The sequence below is a fragment of the Vespa velutina genome, chromosome 1 (genome assembly GCF_912470025.1).
Source record: "Vespa velutina chromosome 1, iVesVel2.1, whole genome shotgun sequence".
In the NCBI taxonomy this organism is placed as follows: Eukaryota; Metazoa; Arthropoda; class Insecta; order Hymenoptera; family Vespidae; genus Vespa; species Vespa velutina.
In genome coordinates this window covers 11,470,364-11,490,712 of record NC_062188.1, presented here as the reverse complement: position 1 = coordinate 11,490,712, position 20,349 = coordinate 11,470,364, and the positions used below count along the sequence as shown (strand labels likewise).

The 20,349-nt window shown below is 28.6% G+C and overlaps 2 protein-coding genes across 8 annotated transcripts; one reads left to right on the top strand and one right to left on the bottom strand.

Moving 5' to 3' along the window:
• Positions 1-182: 182 nt before the first annotated feature.
• LOC124947897 (nucleosome-remodeling factor subunit NURF301) lies at positions 183-15,029 on the bottom strand. Of its 4 annotated transcripts, none has more exons than XM_047490675.1 (27): positions 13,340-15,029; positions 12,622-12,904; positions 12,331-12,539; positions 11,833-12,204; positions 10,553-11,752; positions 10,268-10,458; positions 9,505-10,128; positions 9,175-9,362; positions 8,764-9,094; positions 8,341-8,650; positions 8,133-8,268; positions 7,545-7,825; positions 7,329-7,469; positions 7,123-7,233; positions 6,830-7,038; positions 6,462-6,713; positions 6,105-6,321; positions 5,695-6,024; positions 5,419-5,604; positions 5,119-5,343; positions 4,710-5,019; positions 4,370-4,574; positions 4,028-4,287; positions 3,550-3,717; positions 3,217-3,412; positions 3,062-3,146; positions 183-2,899 (listed from the first exon to the last, which is right to left on the bottom strand). In XM_047490675.1, exons 1-27 carry the CDS (start codon positions 14,376-14,378, stop codon positions 2,697-2,699), a joined length of 8,262 nt encoding a protein of 2,753 aa, XP_047346631.1. In that variant the 5' UTR covers positions 14,379-15,029; the 3' UTR covers positions 183-2,696. The 4 variants fall into 4 exon arrangements, with proteins under 4 accessions (XP_047346631.1, XP_047346650.1, XP_047346642.1 ...); XM_047490694.1 differs by having other exon boundaries at positions 7,123-7,236; positions 7,545-7,792; XM_047490686.1 differs by having other exon boundaries at positions 7,123-7,236; positions 10,268-10,452.
• Positions 15,030-15,999: 970 nt separating this feature from the next.
• Positions 16,000-18,117, top strand: LOC124950091 (probable aminoacyl tRNA synthase complex-interacting multifunctional protein 2). 4 transcript variants are annotated; one of them, XM_047496321.1, is made up of 5 exons: positions 16,224-16,366; positions 16,455-17,054; positions 17,169-17,315; positions 17,395-17,641; positions 17,731-18,117. In XM_047496321.1, the coding sequence occupies exons 2-5, from the start codon at positions 16,989-16,991 to the stop codon at positions 18,096-18,098; spliced, it is 828 nt and encodes a 275-aa protein (XP_047352277.1). In that variant the 5' UTR covers positions 16,224-16,366; positions 16,455-16,988; the 3' UTR covers positions 18,099-18,117. The 4 variants fall into 4 exon arrangements, with proteins under 4 accessions (XP_047352258.1, XP_047352249.1, XP_047352267.1 ...); XM_047496302.1 differs by lacking the exon at positions 16,455-17,054 and having other exon boundaries at positions 16,000-16,348; XM_047496293.1 differs by lacking the exon at positions 16,455-17,054 and having other exon boundaries at positions 16,000-16,366.
• Positions 18,118-20,349: the final 2,232 nt, after the last annotated feature.

The window sequence follows — 20,349 nt, the reverse complement described above, 5'->3', positions numbered from 1 at the left end:
AAGTATACTATTTACAAAATGTATTTTAAAACATGTATACTATTACATGCTATTATTTTATTCTATTAATTTATTAGTACCAATGTCTCATTTATTTTAAGTGTGCCTTTAAACTATTTAAAATTATTCAAAGCACCTGAGAATTTTGTAGCAATATAATAAAATAGTAATAACATATTTACTATACTTCATCAAGTCACTGTCATCCAGCAGTTTATTATTTTGAAACAATTACAAATTAAAAAAGATAAGCTAATATATGAGACTATCCTAATTTATATCTTAGTGTAATAAAAACAACAAAGTTTATAATTAAAATTAGTACAAATGTTTGTATTATAAACTATGTAATATTAAGTTTAGAAGAATGTAGTTATCTAGTCACACTTTGTTGTTTTTTCTTTAATGGAAATAAACATCTTGTTACACGATATATAAGCAGAAAGTGAAATAATGCAGCATACAATATGAACTAGCTGCTCAGTTTTCACCTGGTTTGTACACTAGTTCAGTAGCACGTGCATCAATGGTATCACCGCTTCAATGAGACATGTACATAATTTACAAAGCTTTAGTGTCTCATATTACAACGTACCTGTTAAAAAAACTGGATATATGTAAACAATCTTCATGTACTTATATATAATGATGTAAGGTTTTAAAACTGTACACGTGGGGGATACTTATAATTAATATTAGAATACAAAATACATATTCCTGATTAATGAAATGCATATTGTTTATTGATTAAGATGAACCAGTACAGCTACTGTAGTGTATAAACCTGGAGACTGAAACCTAATCTATACATTCTGTAACTATAATCGAAAGTCGAAGGTAAAAAACAGATCAGTGCCAGGTCTTGTGATTTTGAATTAAAAATACTGTACAAGCTTTATCCTGGCAAAAATGTACAACCTGTTTTGAGTAATCTGTTTTCATGTTAAATAAACAACCAAGAATCGACAAGGCATGCCAGAGATTTGTAATCTCATTGATTTTAGGAAATATTATAAAGGTACATGTATGAATATATTTTTAAATTTTACTCTCAGAATTAAAAGTATGTTGAGACATTTTTTAACCAAAGAATATTTTAAAACTATAAACTTACAGAAATTCTTTTCTTCACAGATTCCAGTTGAACATTCAATATTTACTTTCATTCTTGTTGTTTACAGTCATACTTCAAAAGTTTTATAACTTCCTTAATTTATTTAATATATTTGTATGTTTATGTATATATTTATATTTTTTATTCATACCACGCCCATGAAACATTCTTATTGCCAAATACTACTCTTTGACAAATCCCTTCTTTCGAAATATGAAACCAAATATGATTCATTTGCAGATAATTAGCAATCTTTCAATGATATTTTAATAGTTATAATATAAACAATATTTGTATTGAAAACAGCTTTTTGTGTTTAGACTGATTTCGGTATTGTATTATACCAAACCAAAGCTCATTTGTTTTTCATAAACATTTCTACTCACGTATGTACAAAGCAGATATCTGCTTACTCCTTATAACTTAACATCATATGTTTAGCTTATAAACAATTTCATAGAAAATTTAAGTGATTAAAACAATATAATAATAATTACTTGTGAGCACAATAAACAAATTTGTACAATTTATTATGCGCGTTCTAAAGGATTTTACAGCTATACGACACAGAACGCTTTTATGAGTGAGCTATATGACGAAGTAGTAATCAGATCATTATCATGTTAATAAAAACTGTCAAATGGTCTTTCATCACTAAATTCTCTTCGTTTGAAAAAACATGTATTAGTTTACTATAAAGTTGTTGATCATAATCTTAAATATGAAGTGGCACCGACTTTATATATCTGCAATTGTAGCATGCATAGTTATTTATACATGCATTTAGTACATGTATATGTTTATAGATAATGATATCACCTGTACTATATGAATTTTGAACCACAACTTATAATTATAGAAGAAAATATAAGCATTAAAATATTGTAAACCATCAAATATGTCAGTAAACATTTACCTAACATGTATGTTCTACATTTCAAATTCATTTTTATAAATCAATTTATTTCCACTTTATTATTCTCTAATAAACTTTTATATGCCTAATTTTATTATATAAAATCTTGCAAAACAGATAGATGAAGAATAAGATATTTTTATGTATAATTATTGAATGAAATAGTTTTGTCATATTTTAGATACTATAAATATTTAGTAATGATCCAATTGATCAATGTCAATCAAATAGATTCATTCCATATATATTATTTAGACCATTTCAACAGTAGCTATGTTACATCATAATTATAGTTACTTTATATTTTTTTGTGAACAAGGCAGTTCATTATATATATGTATATATATATATATATATATATATATATATATATATATATATATATATACCACTGGTAATTTATCACCAGTCTGGAATAGTTACAAGAAATAGGAAATTATAAATTCTAGTCCAAAATCCATTGCACAGAATAAGTTTGACAGAAGTTCATTTGTTAAAGGAAATAAAAATTCACACAGGTCTAATAAATATGTCCTACTTTTATATACTTATCTCTACTTTGAGTTTCAATCTCTACATGTACTGGCACAGATCATTTTTGTTACACTGCACTATTTAACTGCCAATTTTGCACTTCCACTCGTTTATAGTTACAGTTTTGATTGCTTATTTTCCCTCTGAAAACTTTTCCCTCAAGCTTTTAATTTTATGAACAAAATATGTTTCTAATGACTCCGCACACTTGAAAAATGGTGACTCTTTTGGATTGTAGTATCGACAATTGTCAAATATTTTGGTCATATCTCCAATAAATTCACTTAACTTCTTGTAGGATCTATCATTTATTCTTAATTCTATTGTTTGTAGATCTGAAAATAGAGTAATATAGACAAATAAAAATAATAAAAATAATATATATATATATTAATTTATAAAATAATATATATATATATATTAATATTTTAATATTATATATATGTATATAGATTAAACTTTATTAGTACTTAATTTCAAAAAGTACAAATGCATACCCATGGGTTCCTTTATAACTTTATAATAATCTGGAGCTTCATTTGGATCTACTGGTTCCATAAAAGGCCATGCGCTTTTATGTGCCTAATTTTAAGTTTAAAAATAAGTTTTTTGTTAAAATGGAGCACACATTTCAAAATAGAAATATAAATACCTGTATTTGTTTAATTAGTTTTTTCAGTAAATCCAAATCCTTGGCATTGAGATTTTTCATGTTTGCAAAATTAACAGATGAATTACGTTGACAATTTGGACATACATATTCATCAATATTATCTGCTTCTGATTGAAGAATACCAACGCATCTTCCATGGAACCAGTCTTGACATTTATCGCAGCAAATGTAAAACCTATTAAAAATAAAAATTAATTTTATATATGATTAGTCCAAAAGGAATTAATAAGGATGTACAATAGTAATTTAATATTCTTTAATCTTCTTTTATTTCTTTTAATTTTTAATAATTTTAAAAAGGTTATTACTTACTGAGATTCATCATAAGGTTGCTTACATAAGCAGTATAGTTCCTGTGTATCTCGTGCATGTCTACATTCTGTACAAACAAACTCTGAAAGAGACTTGCTCATTTCTTCAGTAATACCTACACAGTCTCCATGGAACCAATTATTACACAAGTCACATCCCACATAGAACCTTTACAATGAATAAATGAATTAAATTTTGTACAATTATATACATACATAACGAGTGATAAGCGCACGCACTATGCACCCTTCACACACACACACACACACACAGAGAGAGAGAGAGAGAGAGAGAGAGAGAGAGAGAGAGAGAGAGAGAGAGAGAGAGAGAGAGAGAGAGAGAGAGAGAGAAAGAGAGAGAGAGAAGAGAGAGAGAGAGAGAGAGAGAGAGAGAGAGAGAGAGAGAGAGAGAGAGAGACAGACAGACACGCACAGAGAGAGAGAGGGGGGGGGAGATGAGAGGGAGAGAGAATGCTTACTTTGTTTCATCATAAGGTGTCCTACATAGACAATATAACTTCTCTTTTTTAATTCGACTTGGAGTTGCAGTAGATGACGCACTAGGTGATGTGTTGCTATTTGCTTGTGCCTTATGTTTTTTTGGTCTTCCACCTCGATTAGGTGGACTTACTTGTGCTATTTGAGCATTTGCTTTACGTTTTGCACTTCCTACTTTAACTTCATCCTGTTTATGCCTTTCTGCCTTTGTTCTTGTTGCTAATTCTATTGATAGATCCTTCTACAATTGTAGTTTATATAATAATATTAAAAATATCATATACATGTACTTTCTGATATTAATTAATAAGATCAGGACATACCTGAATATCTATTTGTAATTCTTTTTCAAGTAAAGCTCTTTTTTTAAGTATATCTTTTTTCAGAAGTTCTTTATGTCGAAACAATAAAACTTGCATTCTTGAATGAACCTGTTGTTTCCTTCTTTGTTCTTGGTTGTCTTTTAATTTTACAATTCGATTTTTAGATATAGATTCATTTTCTGATTGTTCATTTAATTTCTGTATTCTACCATTGCACACAAAATGAATAGATGATAATTAGGTAAAAATAACGAATATTATTATGATTGTTTCTAATATTGTACAATTTTAAGATACCATATAAAAATATTATAATAATCATATTAACTATCCCGCTTACTTTGGAATTTCACGATTTTCTTGTTTTGGTGCTGATTTCTTTTTGGGAATTTCTGCCCAATCAATATCTTTTTCATTTGTTGTTAACTGTATATTTGAAGTTGTAGTTACTGGTGGAATGTTGGAGGGCGCAGGTCTCTTGCGAGATGGGGCACGCGGAGTTGTTATAATAGGTGTACTGTGAATTTGATTGCTAGTTACCGAACTCTCTATTCCTCCCTTCATTTGTTTTTCTTGGTATCGTTGTAGTTGTAATAGCTTTTCTTCTATTTCTGGATTAAGATTTTCTTGTTTCAATGCATTTTTTATTGCTAAAAAAATAACAAAATGAAATTAAATTATATCAATATTATTACATAAATTTCAGATACTAAAGTTCTTTTTGATAACTTCAAATATACAATGCATACTTTGTTGTATATAATCTGGTGTAAGAATAAATTTATTAGTTGAAGAGTCATCTTTCACAGATTGTGATGATTGCTGACCATTAACCACGTTTATTTTTTGAGATTCTTCTGTTACAATATTATTCGCACGACCTACTTGTTGTACAACCACTTTTGGCTTTTCAGGAGAATTTGGTACTGATGCTTGTGGAAGTTCTGGTATAGATTCTATACCAGTTTGAGGTTCTAAAATACAAATGTAAGTACTGTAACTATTGTAACCTTTTTTTATGATATGTGTACAAAGAAAAAATGTTATACCTGTTGCTGGTGGTGGAGAATCAGTTGGATGTTGTACTTGTTGTTTTGATGTAGGAACAGTAGGGGTACTTGCTGTTGTAGAAGTTTGAGATGTCTGTGCTTGTTGATTACTTCCTGGTGCAGGTTGAACAGCTAAATAAATTTTTGTAGGACCCAAGACTCCTTGCTTTCCTGTAGTTGCTTGAGCTATATATTACAAAAGAGTATTAAGATTTATTTTTTTATATTTTTTTTTGTTTCTGCTTTTATTTTTACAAAATTATATATTAACAATACCTTTTAGTAATTGTTGTTTTACTTGCTGTTGCACCATTGCAAGTTGTTGCGGCGTAAAATCTGCTCCTTGCAATCCTTGTAAAACTATTCGCGGTCCTTGTGTTGTTTGTATTACTTGAGCTGTGACACATTTTATGACTGTACCTGGTGGTTGACCCGCTAACAAAGAAGCTTCTATGCTTCCAGGTGGTGGAACGGTAGTAGTTTGATTTGTAGTAGACGTAGTACATGAAGTACTACTTAATGAATTAGAAGTAATATTTACACTTGTTGTTTCAGGTGTTTGCGCTATTGTTGATGTTATTACTTGAGTGGTTTGCAATACTGGAACTATAAAAATATATAGTATATAACGTAGTTTTATGAACCTGTTTTATAAAAAAAAGTAATATAGATAAGAAGGAAATTACCTTGTTTATTAGATGAAACAGCATTTTTTACTATAATGCTACTATTCGATGAATTTAAATGCACAATTTGATTTCCTGTTGGCGTACTACGAATTACAACTTGATGCCCACCTATTGTTGTTAATTGTGCTTTTCCGGATGCAAGTTGTTGAGCCAAATTAGCATTAGTAACGACTATCTGATTTCCACTTAAAACTTGACTACCCGAAGATATTACCTATATATTAATTCAAACATTACTAGACATAGTAAAGCTTATAAACTCTTTTATATCATAAATGAATTTAACAATATTATTTGATATTTTAACGATTTCATGTGAATTTAAAATAAATTAAAATACATATAGACAAATACCTGCGCTCCCTGTACAATTTGACCAGTATTAGCAACAACTATTGCACTTTTTGCAGGTTGTGTAGAAGTAACATTTGCTATTGTTACAGTGGAAGATTTTCCAATTTTTTGTACTTGTTGCGATTGTGTTTGTGATTGTTGTGGCGTTGATACTTGTGACAAGGTAGTTACAATTTTAGCTGGACTATTTTTATTAGATGTACCACTATTTGATGTGGAGACTTTAGCTGTGCTAGCTATTATCGTTTTAGTCTAAAATCATAAATTTTTACGAATAATTAATAATTTTAAATTCTTTGATCTGTTAAACTGTTAACTGTTAATTTGTTGATCTGTTAAATTATAATATGAGAATACAAAACAAATACCTGTGTAGTTGGTGCATTTGAAGTAGTACCAGTAGTAGGTGTAATAGTGGTAGTAATAGCTTGTGCTGTATTCAATACATGCAATTTTCCATCTGGCATCTGTACTAATTGTTGACCAGGCATTAATCCACGAACTTGTAATTTACCATCAGGTCCTCTTAAAATTTGTACCCTTTGTTGTATGTGCTGTACGGTGCCTGTAGGTGTTCCTAAAATGATATAGATGACAATATTCATAAATTATAAAAGTAGCATGTTTATAAAATTAAACGTATTTAAAAACTATTTTTTACCAGTTTGACCTGAAACTTTAATTAAAGATTGCTGTTGATTTCCTGATTGGGTTTGAGACGTCTTTGGTAAAATACTTGTAGGCCCGGAAACGACTTTTGTTGTTCCATCGGCTGCTATATATTTATTGAAAATATAATGATGATTATTGTAATAAAATGATTGCGATACACCAAAAAGAAGAAAAACAATTTTATAAATAACTTACATTTTGCCATATAAATACGTCTTGTTCCAATAAATGTTTTATTTTGTGTAGGTGTTGTTAGAAGTGAAGTTAATTGTGATTTACTTCCACTATTCGGACTAGCTGGTATTGCCACTTTGGAAACTAATTTAACTGAACCATCTATAAAAATAAACCAAATAATTATTTTAAACACTATTAGTCAATTGTAACTATCAAATAATACTATAACGGTACCATGGGCAGAATTTGCTGTAACTTTAACAAGTTGTGTGTTTGAAGAAGAGGAATTAGCTGGACTTTTAAGAGTTTCCAAAGCTCTTTTCTGTTGATGTGCAGCCCTTTGCATACGTAATTGTTGTTCCATTTTTTCTTTAATTTCTTCAGGAGTTGCTTTACCACTAACAAGTTGATCAATACCAGAATTTGATCCAGCATTTCTGTTTGGACCAACAACAACAGATTGTGGTACACCCGAACGACTCCTAGTAATAATCTGGGCATTAGCCTTCTCTAACCTGAAGAGACACACACCAAGCGAAGTGTTAGTATAAGATGGTGTTAGGTAAGGAAAGGTATTTTCGACTGATATAATATTCGATTCGTTCTATTTCGGCAATATTGCATGCTTTCCACCTAACTATACAAAAAGCAGTTTTATGATAAGCAAGCTAAAACATAAAAATTGTAATTTATTATAATAAATGCCTTAATCATATAAAAGTTAGTAATTTAAAAAAGAAGCAATTGTTCTACGTCACAAAAGCAGTCTTGTATTTTAATTTTCATTATAATATATGAATAATCATAAAATATATTGCTAACCTATCACCATATTGCTTGATTTCCCATAGTTCCAATTTATCTTCATCAACCCATTCTTCTGTAACTTGTGGCTCAGTGCTTTGTGGTGATTCTGGTCGTTTCCTCTTCCTTAATCCACTTCTTATAGATGTTACTTCTTTTGAATGAGAAATAAGATAGAATAAAAGAAAATAGAACAATAGAACAATATAAACTTATTTATAAGTACCTCTGATTTGTTTTGGGAGTTCTAAGGGTATAACAACTTTTCGACGCAAGTATTGTGTTCTATCTAAAAATTGGCCAACATGGCGATGTTTTAAGATTTCTAATGACATAATCTCTGTATCTGTTGTAATTTGATGTTTTCCATCTGTAGATAATGGTTTTGCTGCCATATCATCCCAACGCAAACATGCCCATAATATTCTTAATTGAAGAGCTGCTGCAGCTAAAGATTTTAAGCCAACTGTTCGATATAACCAACATGTCTTAAATAATGGTCTAGGACAAGGATATGGCCAAACTGATAGGTTTGCCTAAAATTTAGAAAAAATAAGATAATGTATTACAAATACTGATATGAAAAAAGTAATGTTATTTAGTACTATACATAATATATAAAAATCACCATACACACACACACACACACCTTAGCCATGTGATGAAAACCTTGAACTGGTATTCGTCCACCAACTCTGGCTAATTTTCGTAATTCATGTTGTGGAAGAAGTAAAATACTACGACGTTTATTTTTAGTACAAAATGTCGAACATAAAGGATATTTTACTGGTGTTCGTTTTTTCCTTCTATCAGCTAAAGAAATTGCAACTTTTTTTAAATAAACTTTTCCTTCCGTTGAGCTGGCAGTATATATTCTTTCAGTTCCATCAGCATTTAATTCCTTAGCTACTGTACTTCGTTGTACTGTTCTTCCTCTCTTGTTAATAATCGTTGTTTTTGATCCTACATTATTTATATTACTGAAAGTCATATGTTTATTATTTAAGGTTTATACCTTTTAAATACATATGAGATATGTTAAAAAGATCTTTTATAATACCTAGTTTTAGTTTCTGATAAAAATGTAGTTGAATTATGAGAAGTAATGCTTTCGTGCATACTTTGTACAATACCATCAACTGTTTTAATGGTTTGTTGAGTAGTAGTTACTGTAGCTGTTGTTACAATATTACTTTTTGTTGTAACTATAGTTTCACTTTTATTCAAATTAGAATCATTTTCTGATCCCTGTAAAAAATTATTCTTGTTATATTTTGTGTTATTACAATGATTTTTATTTTGCTAATTAATACAAATTATTTCATAATCAATCTTTAAAATAAATAAATTAATTACTAAAATATGTGAAAAATCAAATAATAATACATACTTTATGTTCCAATTTTGTTTTTTTAGCACTGTGTGCTGATCCATCTTTGAAGTTTGATGATTTATTTATAGTTACATTTATTGTTTGAAATTCTTCGGTACAGTGAGTTGCTGAAGCAACAGCAGATTCTAAATCTCTTCTAATTGCATCTTTAGCCTCATCATTTCCATCAGTCTTGTTTTGTGACGAGTGAGATGGTACTTGATTATTGTTCAAGGCATTTGCCTTTCGTAGTAATGCTATAAGGTCACGTTTTAATCTTGCTTTCTGAAGACATATTGGAGAATAACATGTAGATGTTAAACTTTGTGCTGTAATTGCAATTTTTCCTGGCATAGTTGTCATATTGCAATATTGTGAATAGCAACTTCCATTCTTCCCAAGTTTCATAATGTTTGCATATTGTCCTCTAACTTGTTGAATGCGTTTTCCTATTGCATTTAACATTTCTTTTGCTGCTGATGACATTGCTTTATTAGGTTGTTGTTTACCGGATAGTATGGATTGTAAAGAACCATCCCCACCATCAGTATCACTTTCATCATTGTTTTCTATATCAATATCAGTGTCACCATCTACTATTTTATGACCGCCTGTTTGCCCTGTAAGTTCCTTTGTTTTCTCCTGTACAAAATAAATATATTTATTTATCTAAACATGAGAAATTATAAGAATACCTATATTAAGAAATGATAAATTAAAAAAAACAAACAAAATATAGAAAAAAAAGAGAAAAAATAAATATCATTAAAAAAATACTAACAGATTGCAACAATCTTCTCTCTTCTAATAATTTTAAATGTGTTCGACGTGCAAGAAAATCATCAATTCTAGTTTTCTTCCCAATTTTTGGGTAATGAAGTCTCCCAGGTGTAGTTAATGCTTTTGTTATGTCAATTTCTTCAAATTCTTTAATTGGTGTAAAAACTTTCTCAATTTTCATGCCAGCTAAAACTTGAAAAAACATAAGATTTAATAAATTTATAAATTACTATATAATATATAAAATAACACATCATTTGATACTTATTATATATAATACACTTACAGGATAGATTCATTTTAATTTCTTGTTTGATTGCTGTTTGTTCTGTTTTAGGAACTGCTACTGGCCCATTTTTATCCACTTCTTGTTTAATTTCTGCATTTTCTTCAGATTTAACATTTTCCATTTTACATTCTTGTTTAATTTTTTTTGTACTATTATCAATAGACAATTCCTCCATTGATAAATCATCAATTTCTTTTTTTACAGTTGTTTTATCTATATCATTTTTTCCATCCGGACTTGAACAATATTCTTTAATTAAAAACTCATAAGTAGGAGGATCCAAAGCTAATATTTTTATTCCACCTTGATCTCTAATTTGCACCATAATTTTTTGTGGCCCAGTTCTTAGACCTAATTTTCTCATATTACTAAATCTATATCGTCGACTTGCTGACACCCACAACCAACCTCCTTGTCCATGAACTCTATATTCCTCACCTTTTTGTTTCCATACTTGATGTTTTAAACCTAACGTATATTTAACAAAATTAAATAATCTATTACGCTCTTCTTCATCCTCTTTTTCTTTCTTTTCTTTTTTATCTTGACGTTTTTTCTCTTCTCGCTCAAGTGCAGTCACTCTTTGTAATTTTACATGTCCAAGTTGGTCATGCCAAACACTAGCAAATACAACTGCTTTTATACATGCTTGTAATACGATGAGTGCTCGTGCAAAATCTCTTGGATTTATACATGCACCTACTGCAGTAGTCCATGGTTTGCGTAAAAGTGGCCAATTTGTATGCATAAATGGAGCTTGTATACTGCTTTCAAGTTGAAGAATAGTTTGACGAAGAGTACTAACTAAAAGAGCACGAGTTCCTGTTAAACTTCCAACCCATTTGAACTCTGATGCTTGTGTAAGCGAAAATTTATGTGATAAGTGGCGCTTCTTATCACGTTCTTCATTTCGTTGAATTTTATTCAAAGCAATAGGATTAGTGCTATACTGATTAACATATGATTTAAAATTGTTGTCCATTCCCAATTTAAAGAGATGTGTGCCAGAAGCAATCTGATGTGCTTTTTGTCTTGTCAATCTAGTACTTTCTCCTTCTTCTTTCAAACTCTTATCTAATTTTTCAAGTTCTTCTCTTGACATCGAAGCGGTACTTCGTCGTTTTAAATCATCCATATTAAAAGTGCGAGGTTGCAAAGAACCTGTTTTTGATCTTGTTACTATAGTATGTTTCTTACCTACAGAAAATAAATTCCATCTTATATTTCTATATAATTGTTTTTTATAAAAAAAAAGATTAATGTGTTATATGACATACCATCTTTGCCTATTTTTGAAACATTTTCTTCTCCTTCCGCTGTTTCTTCTTCCATCTCCTCAGATGATGATGTAGTGTTAGGTTTAACAGTATTGTTTGCCACATCAGTATTTAAAGTTGTAGATACATTAGTAGCCCCATCCACTTCAATGTTTTCAGCTATCATCTCTGGTACTTGTGTTGTCATTTGCTCTTCTACTACCCCCTTATTATCTTGTTCTGTTGTTGCTGTTAGGCGTTCTTCTAAAGAATCAGAACCTTCGTGTATCCTGCGTACCATTTCTTCAGCTTCTTGCCTTTGTTTTTCTTTCTTTTCCTCTTCTTCTTTTTCCTGCTTTTCTTGACGTTCTTTTTGAATTTTTTGTATGAGGCCTATATTATCATTAAAATGTTTATGTTATTTTTATATAGTTCATTATGTTATAAATGTCTATTACTATTAATATTATACAAATGATAATGTAAGTAACCATAGAGAGCTTAATATGCAATACTCACTATTCTCTATTTCTAAGTACGATTTCTTGTTACCCTTGAATTGATTAGTAATTGATTCTGTAAGTTCCATTTGACGTACAATTTCATCTTTATAATCTGATAATTCACGATAAAGTGCAACTTCCATTTCATTACGATCTAAACAATGCATTAATTCTTCTAACTGTAATGGTGTGCTATAATACCAAACTTCTCCATTTTCACTTTCTCTATAAAATTGTAATATAGTTATAATGTAGATAACAATATAAAATAACAATTTTGCTATCATTTGTAAAATAGAAATCTTACACAAAAACTCTTCTTGCAAGAAACCAATATTTTCTACCGTGTCTATCAAAACCTAAATGTTCTTGCCTACATAAAGAACCATTTTTTTCAACATCAGGAATGCAATCAGCAACTCCTGTAACTTTGTGAGCTTTACAAGTACTGCATTGCCAATCTTCTGTAGGAACATCTACTAATGGAGGTTCAACACATTCTAAATGAAAAACAGCTGGACAAGTTTCACAGCATAATAAGTCCCCAAGACGGTGACATACTCTACAATGGTCATCATAATGCATATTTCCTAGAAAAAATTTTATTAATATAATTTTATTTATTAATAAATAAAATAAAATTATTTTATTTATTACAAATAAAATTTTCATTTTACATGTATTATATAAAAATATTATGTATCTCATAAATAGAATATAAAGATATCAATTATTTATACAAAATTCGAATTATTTTAACATATTGTTACATTAAATGAATATATAAACATTAAGAACTATTCGATAATTTTACATTTATACTTCCATTATTACAATTTAATAGATAGAAACTAGTAATTAAAAATTATAGTGAACTATCAGCATGGTCATAATAAATGTTATCCTGCTGACTATAGCAATATGATTGTATATCAAAATAAATGATATTGTATCTTGCCAAATCCAATTATTATATAATATAAAATGTAGTATTACTATAATATTTAACATATTACTTATCATACCTTCGTGCAATAAATCTTCTCTAACTGGATTTGTTATCAGGAATTGATCTGTTAAAAATTGCAAGACCTTGATTCTGTTTTCAGTAGATGTAAAAGGATATTCAGAAGTTGTTAGAATTTGTAGAACATTTTGATCAAAGCTTTTATCACTTTCAACATAAGATCGTAAAACTTCTGGCCAAGTCATTGAATCAACAAAATACAAGCTCACATTAACAGAATCTTTCTGATCTAATGGACCAAAATGCGTTTGTTGCGAATCTTCTTCTCGTAGAAGTGCTTTGATTAGCATGATATGAATCTCAGCTAATAAATTAGTTTGATCCTCACACATTAGAGCTGCACAAAAGTCTTCAAATCTAAACGAAGAAAGACGTACCAATGTACGAAAATGTCTTAATACCTCATAAATGGAAAGTGATGGCATAACAAGTTCCTTAGGAACCAATAAGTCATCTGAAGATTTTGGTGGAGTAAGAGAAGGAAGTTCTCTGTTTTGCAGCCACAACGGCTCTGGACTTGGTGGTCGTTGTTGACTCAAAAGTGTTTTACGGGGTGTACCACTAGTCGTACTATAACTAGAGAGAGAAAAATCACTATCGCTAGATGGATCAGGTTCTTCCATACTCTCAGAAGAATCTATATCGCTTTGCAGAGGATCTTCTTCTACTTCACTCTTCTCACTGGATTCATCACCAAAATCAGATCCATAATGATATTCAGAGTCATGGTAATCCACATTCGGATTGTAACCTCGGCGCTGATATGCACCTGAACTAGAATGACCACCTTTACGCGAGTGCCTATCCCTCGGCCCACGAGATTTTCGATTTCGTGTACTACGTCTACTTTCCTCACTTTCCACTGGTGAAGAAGGTCTCGACGCCGTTGGTGTACTCGGTTGTGAATTTGGCGTCTCTGAATCCTTGTTTTGCAAATATTTTGGTTTCTTCATAAGGTGATATTGAAACTTTTTGGGCCTTTCCATGACCACCGACTTCGGTGGCCGGCCCCGTCTTTTGGAACCTCTTCCCGTCATTGTCTGTCACCCACTGCCAAAAAAATGGCACTTACTTAACACGTGTTTTGTGAAAAAGCGCGCTTGTAAACAAATACAAATGACACCGCAGCAACGAAATGGAACCCATGTTTGTACTCTGATCTTTGCGCCATTTTTCGGCTACGGTCACGTGACCAAACACAATTTTCTCATTATTAACGTCCCGTTGAAATCTCTTGAAGCCACCCCTCGATACTACCGATCGACAACTATCACTTCTTCTTCTTGATAAAAATGATTTACCAGCAATAACGACAAAACGAAGTACGGAATAGCTCGCTGACGCGGAATATAAGGGGAATTTACAACACGGCCTTCTCTAAGAGAGCGCTGCTCCAATTGGTTCATCGAATCGCCGCCATGTCAGTCCTCGAAACGCATCTGCTACAAATATAGCCAAGATCTAAACAAAAACTCGCAGTTTTCCTTTTGACGAAAGATCTTTATATGGCACACAAAATTCTAAAGAAGGCCGATTAATTAAAAGTAAACTATGCATAAGCTTTTCCTCTTTTTCCGCATTCACGCAAAACGTATGCAAGATCCAATCTTTTTCACCGTAACTAGAGAAGACCTTATCGAATCAACCATAGGTGGCGATATGTGCGTTCAAAAAAAAAATGCGATTCTAACCGCACTTCCGACGAACCGTCGTCCTCACCTTTATTCAATATGAGATTGCGATTACGCGTTCGTCAAAATTATACGTTAATCACTATTAATTAATTTTCTTTTAATACTTTTGATAAAGAAATGACTGATTTACAGACGAGAAAACAGCCGTAATCAGCGAAAGATCTGCCAATCTAACCTTAGTTTAATAGAAGCTTCGACAGAGGACACCACTTTGACCTAATCAATGACCGCTTTAAAAAATGTATATTTAAATATAATGTCTAGTTAAACAATTTGAATTTTCTTTTTTTGAATGTATATAACATCTTAACAATACATTTGTTCAATAGATCAATTCAAACATTATTTTTATACATTAAAACAAGTATTAACAACCACGCCATCTGTATAGAACAAAACTGAATGGCAAAGAATCACGAAATTTAAATATGTTTCATTTTAATATTCCTTTAATTTTTTAGATAAGTCAACTATTAGACAAATATTATCTGTCTTATATACAATACTAATAAAATGAAGTATTATAATATCTACTAATAAGTACTATAATATTTGATTCTAATAGTCAAATATAGTACGAAGAAAAATACAAAATAAGATATTGTGAAAAATAAATGATAATATATATGTATTTTTAATTCATATTCTAAGAAAATACGATTTCAGTGCGAAAATAATAATATTTGCGAAAATTAATTTATATTGAAGTTTGATCAACGATTTAATTAAAAAACTTTGAATAAATATATAAAAAGAAAATCTTTAACTTTTATGGATTTATAATTCAAAAATTACTCTCTGCAATAAATTATTTGTATAAAATATTGTAGAACATTTACACGTTAAGAATTTTCATATCTTTTTTTTAGAGATATAAGTATAAAAGTGGTAAAATGATTTTAATTAAACTACAGCAATGCCATCTATACTTGAAAATATAATAACGGATGTAGTAATGCCTGGTACAAGGACATATAAAGAAAGAAGAGGGGGACAAAGATGGCAAAAAGCAATAGAAGCAGACAGAAACAACTAATAAAGATGGCTGTCTAACAAGTTCGAAAAATACGAAGCGAGAACAAAAGTGCGAACGATTTGACGAACACGTGTAACGTGATTTTTAAATATTCGATATGAGACTGACTGAAAGAAGCGGCGAAACCACGATGTATACAATGAAACCGATCATTTCCTTGCCCGATATGTCACATTGTACGGATAGGATATACGAGATGAAAAATATTCACGGAGAAAGTGGAAAAGGCGACCATATGGGAACAGGGATCAAGATCATTGCCGATGTTACAGAGCAGGTTATCGAGTTTTTGAAGGTTTCCATCTTTTTCTAGTATCCATTATCGATATAAAATGACATTAAATAACAAACTGAATTTACCCTTATACTCGCACGGCAACTAGCCATGGCACGAATCAATGTTTCTTCTTTCTTCGACCTGTCGTGCATGACTCCTCCCAAAATTTCCACGAGTACTGATCACGATCGACCGAGAATATGGTTCTCGAAGCTTGATCGATGTTTGCCCCTCCAATTTTTCGTATAACAGGATCTAATGCGAGTGCCTACTGTGAAAAATAACTCGGCTTCTGGTAACAGTGCAATATAGTGACAATTGAAACAGAAGAATGGCAAGCTTACTAAATTAGAACTGCACTAAAAGCTACAAAAGTACAGTTGTATAACCAAAGATACATAAGAACTAAGAAATGAAACTATATAAATATCAACATAGAAAAATATTAATATAGAATGACATTCAAATGATATATTTAAAAAGCAGAGACTTTTTCATTAAAAATAATTATGATAATTGCATAGATACAATTATTATAATACAAAGGACAAAGTTTTTGAAATCTTTTTACAGTATAGTAGAATAAAAAATATGTTTTATAGTAACGATCATTTTTAGACAAGTTTATTAGTATAATAGTATGTTAACATCTGAGTATATTTATTTAGATCTAAATTGCTATTATATATTCTTTAAAAAATATAAGGTACAATTAATTTATAATTCAGTATACACTAAAATTGTTGATTATAGCATCATAGTTATACTTAAGTAATAGAACTAAATATGTACATATTTCAAATATTATGATTATTTGCAGAATCCTTTACCAGAATATGCTTTATTAGAAGCTAGACAAGAAAAAATTTTAGTTCAATTAGCAGAACTTAAGAAACAAGTATCTACTCTTTGCGACTTTTTAAAACATACAAATCATGTAAAGTTGCCAGCAGATTACAATAAAAAGGTAAATAATTATTAACTCTTATAATTTTATATATTCTTTTAAATAATAATCCCTTACTATTTTATAAAATTCTCAACAGAAAAATAATATGCTTTCTGATGTATATTATGAACCTAAATCAATCAATGTTAATTTAATAATAAATGTAAATCCAAAGAAGCCTCCATACTCCATATTAGCACTTCAAAAAGTTTGGAATGATATTAGTATAAAATTGGAATCATATGTTCATTCAAGTGTTATTGGAAATGTACCTGAGATATATATCTGTGATATACATCCACCTAAACCGAATATAATAAATTTATTCCTCATATGGAAAGAAGGTAAATTAAATAATAATAATATTAATAAATGAATATTTTTGTACAAAAATTCAATCAATATGCATTTTTATCATATTTTAATTTTACAGTTGAGGATCTTGAATTTGTCACAGGATTATATAATTATTCTTTATTTGGCGAAGTTAACTTATTAAGATATTTAAGTAGGATATTGGATATACATAATTTTGACAATTGTTTAGATCCTTCACAAGCAAACATATTTGATACTGTACTTGATTATTGCTATTGTCTACAAATAGAAAAATCATCAGAAAAGCAGCAATTGATATTGCAATTTATTACAAAAAAATTAGGAACAAATAAATGGTTTGGAAAAAATAAACCAAATATTGTTGATATTGCTGTATGGTCTGTAATTAAACAAATTTCTGTACAAAATATACCATTGAATCTTAAAAAGTGGATTAATACTTGTGAAAAAGTTTTCAAATAAATGCATTATTTGTACAATATATAAGCGTTTTTTTTCTATTACATTTAGTATTTAATTTGTATTCTTTAATACTTTGTTGTATATTATACTGCTACTATAGATATATAATTTTTATATCTTATATATTTAAATTAAAGAGATAAAAATAGGAATAAATATTTATATCAACAATTCTTTTAAATTTGCGTAATTTTTTAATAAAAGATAAATCACTTTCTAAATTGATTAATTATAAAATTGAGATAAAACTGTAAAAAAAACTATAGTTTATTGGCAGTGCTGAAAATTTTTTTTCTATCTTAATAATTTTTAATTTATCTTTTTTTAATCTAGTACAATAATTTTAATATTATTATAAAAGTATAAAAATTGTATTAATTGAAAAGTGGAAATAAGAAAGAGAAAATTCTTTGTTATCAAGAGTTTATAAATAAAATACATGTTATAAATGGAATATAATGCATTATACAAAAGGATAAAAAAGTACTTATAAGTATTTATGATTAAGTTATTAATATTATTATTACAGATAATACTGCTTTATCTAGATCTTCCAAAATCTTATTAATGCATTTATGCATTATCATTTCAGACAAATCACTATATTTAATAGGCATAATAATCATAATATAGCAATGTACATGAAACAAATACGAAACAATATTTGTTGATTTTTATCATAAATAAACATTTTGTTTCAATTATATTAATAAACAGAAAAATAAATGAATGCAAAATGATAAATTTACAAGATATAAAAGTACTATATGTACTAATCTTGCTTTAAAAACATTTAATTAATCAATCTACTGACCAGCAGAGCACTATATATTATCAAAACTTTTATTATTTTTTAATTTTTTCTAAAAACTATATACTAACGATTTTTTTAATGCATTATTAAATGCAACAGTTTTATATTACCATAATGTATTTTATTTTAATGTTTATATTTGTCTTTCTTATTTCCATTCCTCTTTTTCTCTATATAACATAGGACACATGATGGCATAATTACAAAATGGCTGTTGATCTTACATTAGCTACATATAAGCTACAATAAAAAAATTTTTTTCTTATAATTTAATTAAAATAAATGTTTTTTTACATATTTCCAAGTATTTCAATTCATCGTTTTATAAAATTTAATTATTAACTTTTCTTATATATTAAACAATTTGTATTGAATTTTTAGTTTTATTAGTAAAACCAAAATTACATATTAATCTGAATTTATAAAATGTATAGAAGCAATGATTTTACTTGCTATGAATATAAGTAACGAATTATTTTTTATTATTTATAAAACAGAAAATTGAAATAAATAGTTACTTATATAATGCTTTATAAATTTAAATATAGGCTATTTTAATTGTAAAAATATCCAGATTATTTAAATCAACATAAAGCATAGAACTTAATTTTTATGTGTAATACATTAATTTCCTTTCCAAATAAAATATATATATATATATATATATATATATATATATATATATATATATATATACAATATCACTATCTCATATATGTGTAGCATTTATGTTTTTAGATTTATCAATCTGAATTGCTTATCGGAGATATTCTAATGGATAGTAATCGTATATTAAACATTAGTGCTCATAAATGGCATTTTACAGTTTTAAAATACTTGGTATGATAATCTGAGGCAGATTTTATATGTTTTTATATGTTCCATTTCTGCATTTTATATTCTCTGTAATAATTTATAATTTTACCAATAATATATAACTTTGAATATTAATAGAGTCTTAAAAACTGATAATTATCAGTGCATTGTCTTAAAAACATTATTTATAATAATTAAATTCTTAATTAAAAGTTAAAATCCCAGATGATCTACAAAAGGAAAAACAAAATATATTTTAACTGAAGAAAAAATAGTAGAAAGAAATAAAAAAGTATTTACATCATCATATTACTTGTGTGAAATATTATACATATTATATCATATATATATATATATATATATATATATATATATATATATATATATATAAACATACATATGTGTTTGCTAACAACATAGCATTTTATGTTAAAAATCCATATAAAAAATTGTTTCATAAAAGTATTTATCATATTATTTTCTTTACAATATTAATTCTAATAATATTAAAATTATAATTCACTATACTGATAGTACTGATTTGAAAACTAGTATATATACATATATTTCACTATCGCCTGGGATTTCAATTTTATTTTTTTTTTCAGCATCATGCACATG

Coding starts and splice junctions, on each gene's coding strand:
- LOC124947897 (XM_047490665.1), bottom strand. CDS start 14,378: ATGACGGGAAGAGGTTCCAAAAGACGGGGCCGGCCACCGAAGTCGGTG. Junction 12,540..12,621: donor CTTGCAAGAAGAGTTTTTGT/GTAAGATTTCTA, acceptor ACAATTTTATAG/AGAAAGTGAAAATGGAGAAG. Junction 8,651..8,763: donor GTTTTCATCACATGGCTAAG/GTGTGTGTGTGT, acceptor TCTAAATTTTAG/GCAAACCTATCAGTTTGGCC.
- LOC124950091 (XM_047496293.1), top strand. CDS start 16,169: ATGAGACTGACTGAAAGAAGCGGCGAAACCACGATGTATACAATGAAA. Junction 16,367..17,168: donor AGGTTATCGAGTTTTTGAAG/GTTTCCATCTTT, acceptor GATTATTTGCAG/AATCCTTTACCAGAATATGC. Junction 17,316..17,394: donor CAGCAGATTACAATAAAAAG/GTAAATAATTAT, acceptor AATTCTCAACAG/AAAAATAATATGCTTTCTGA.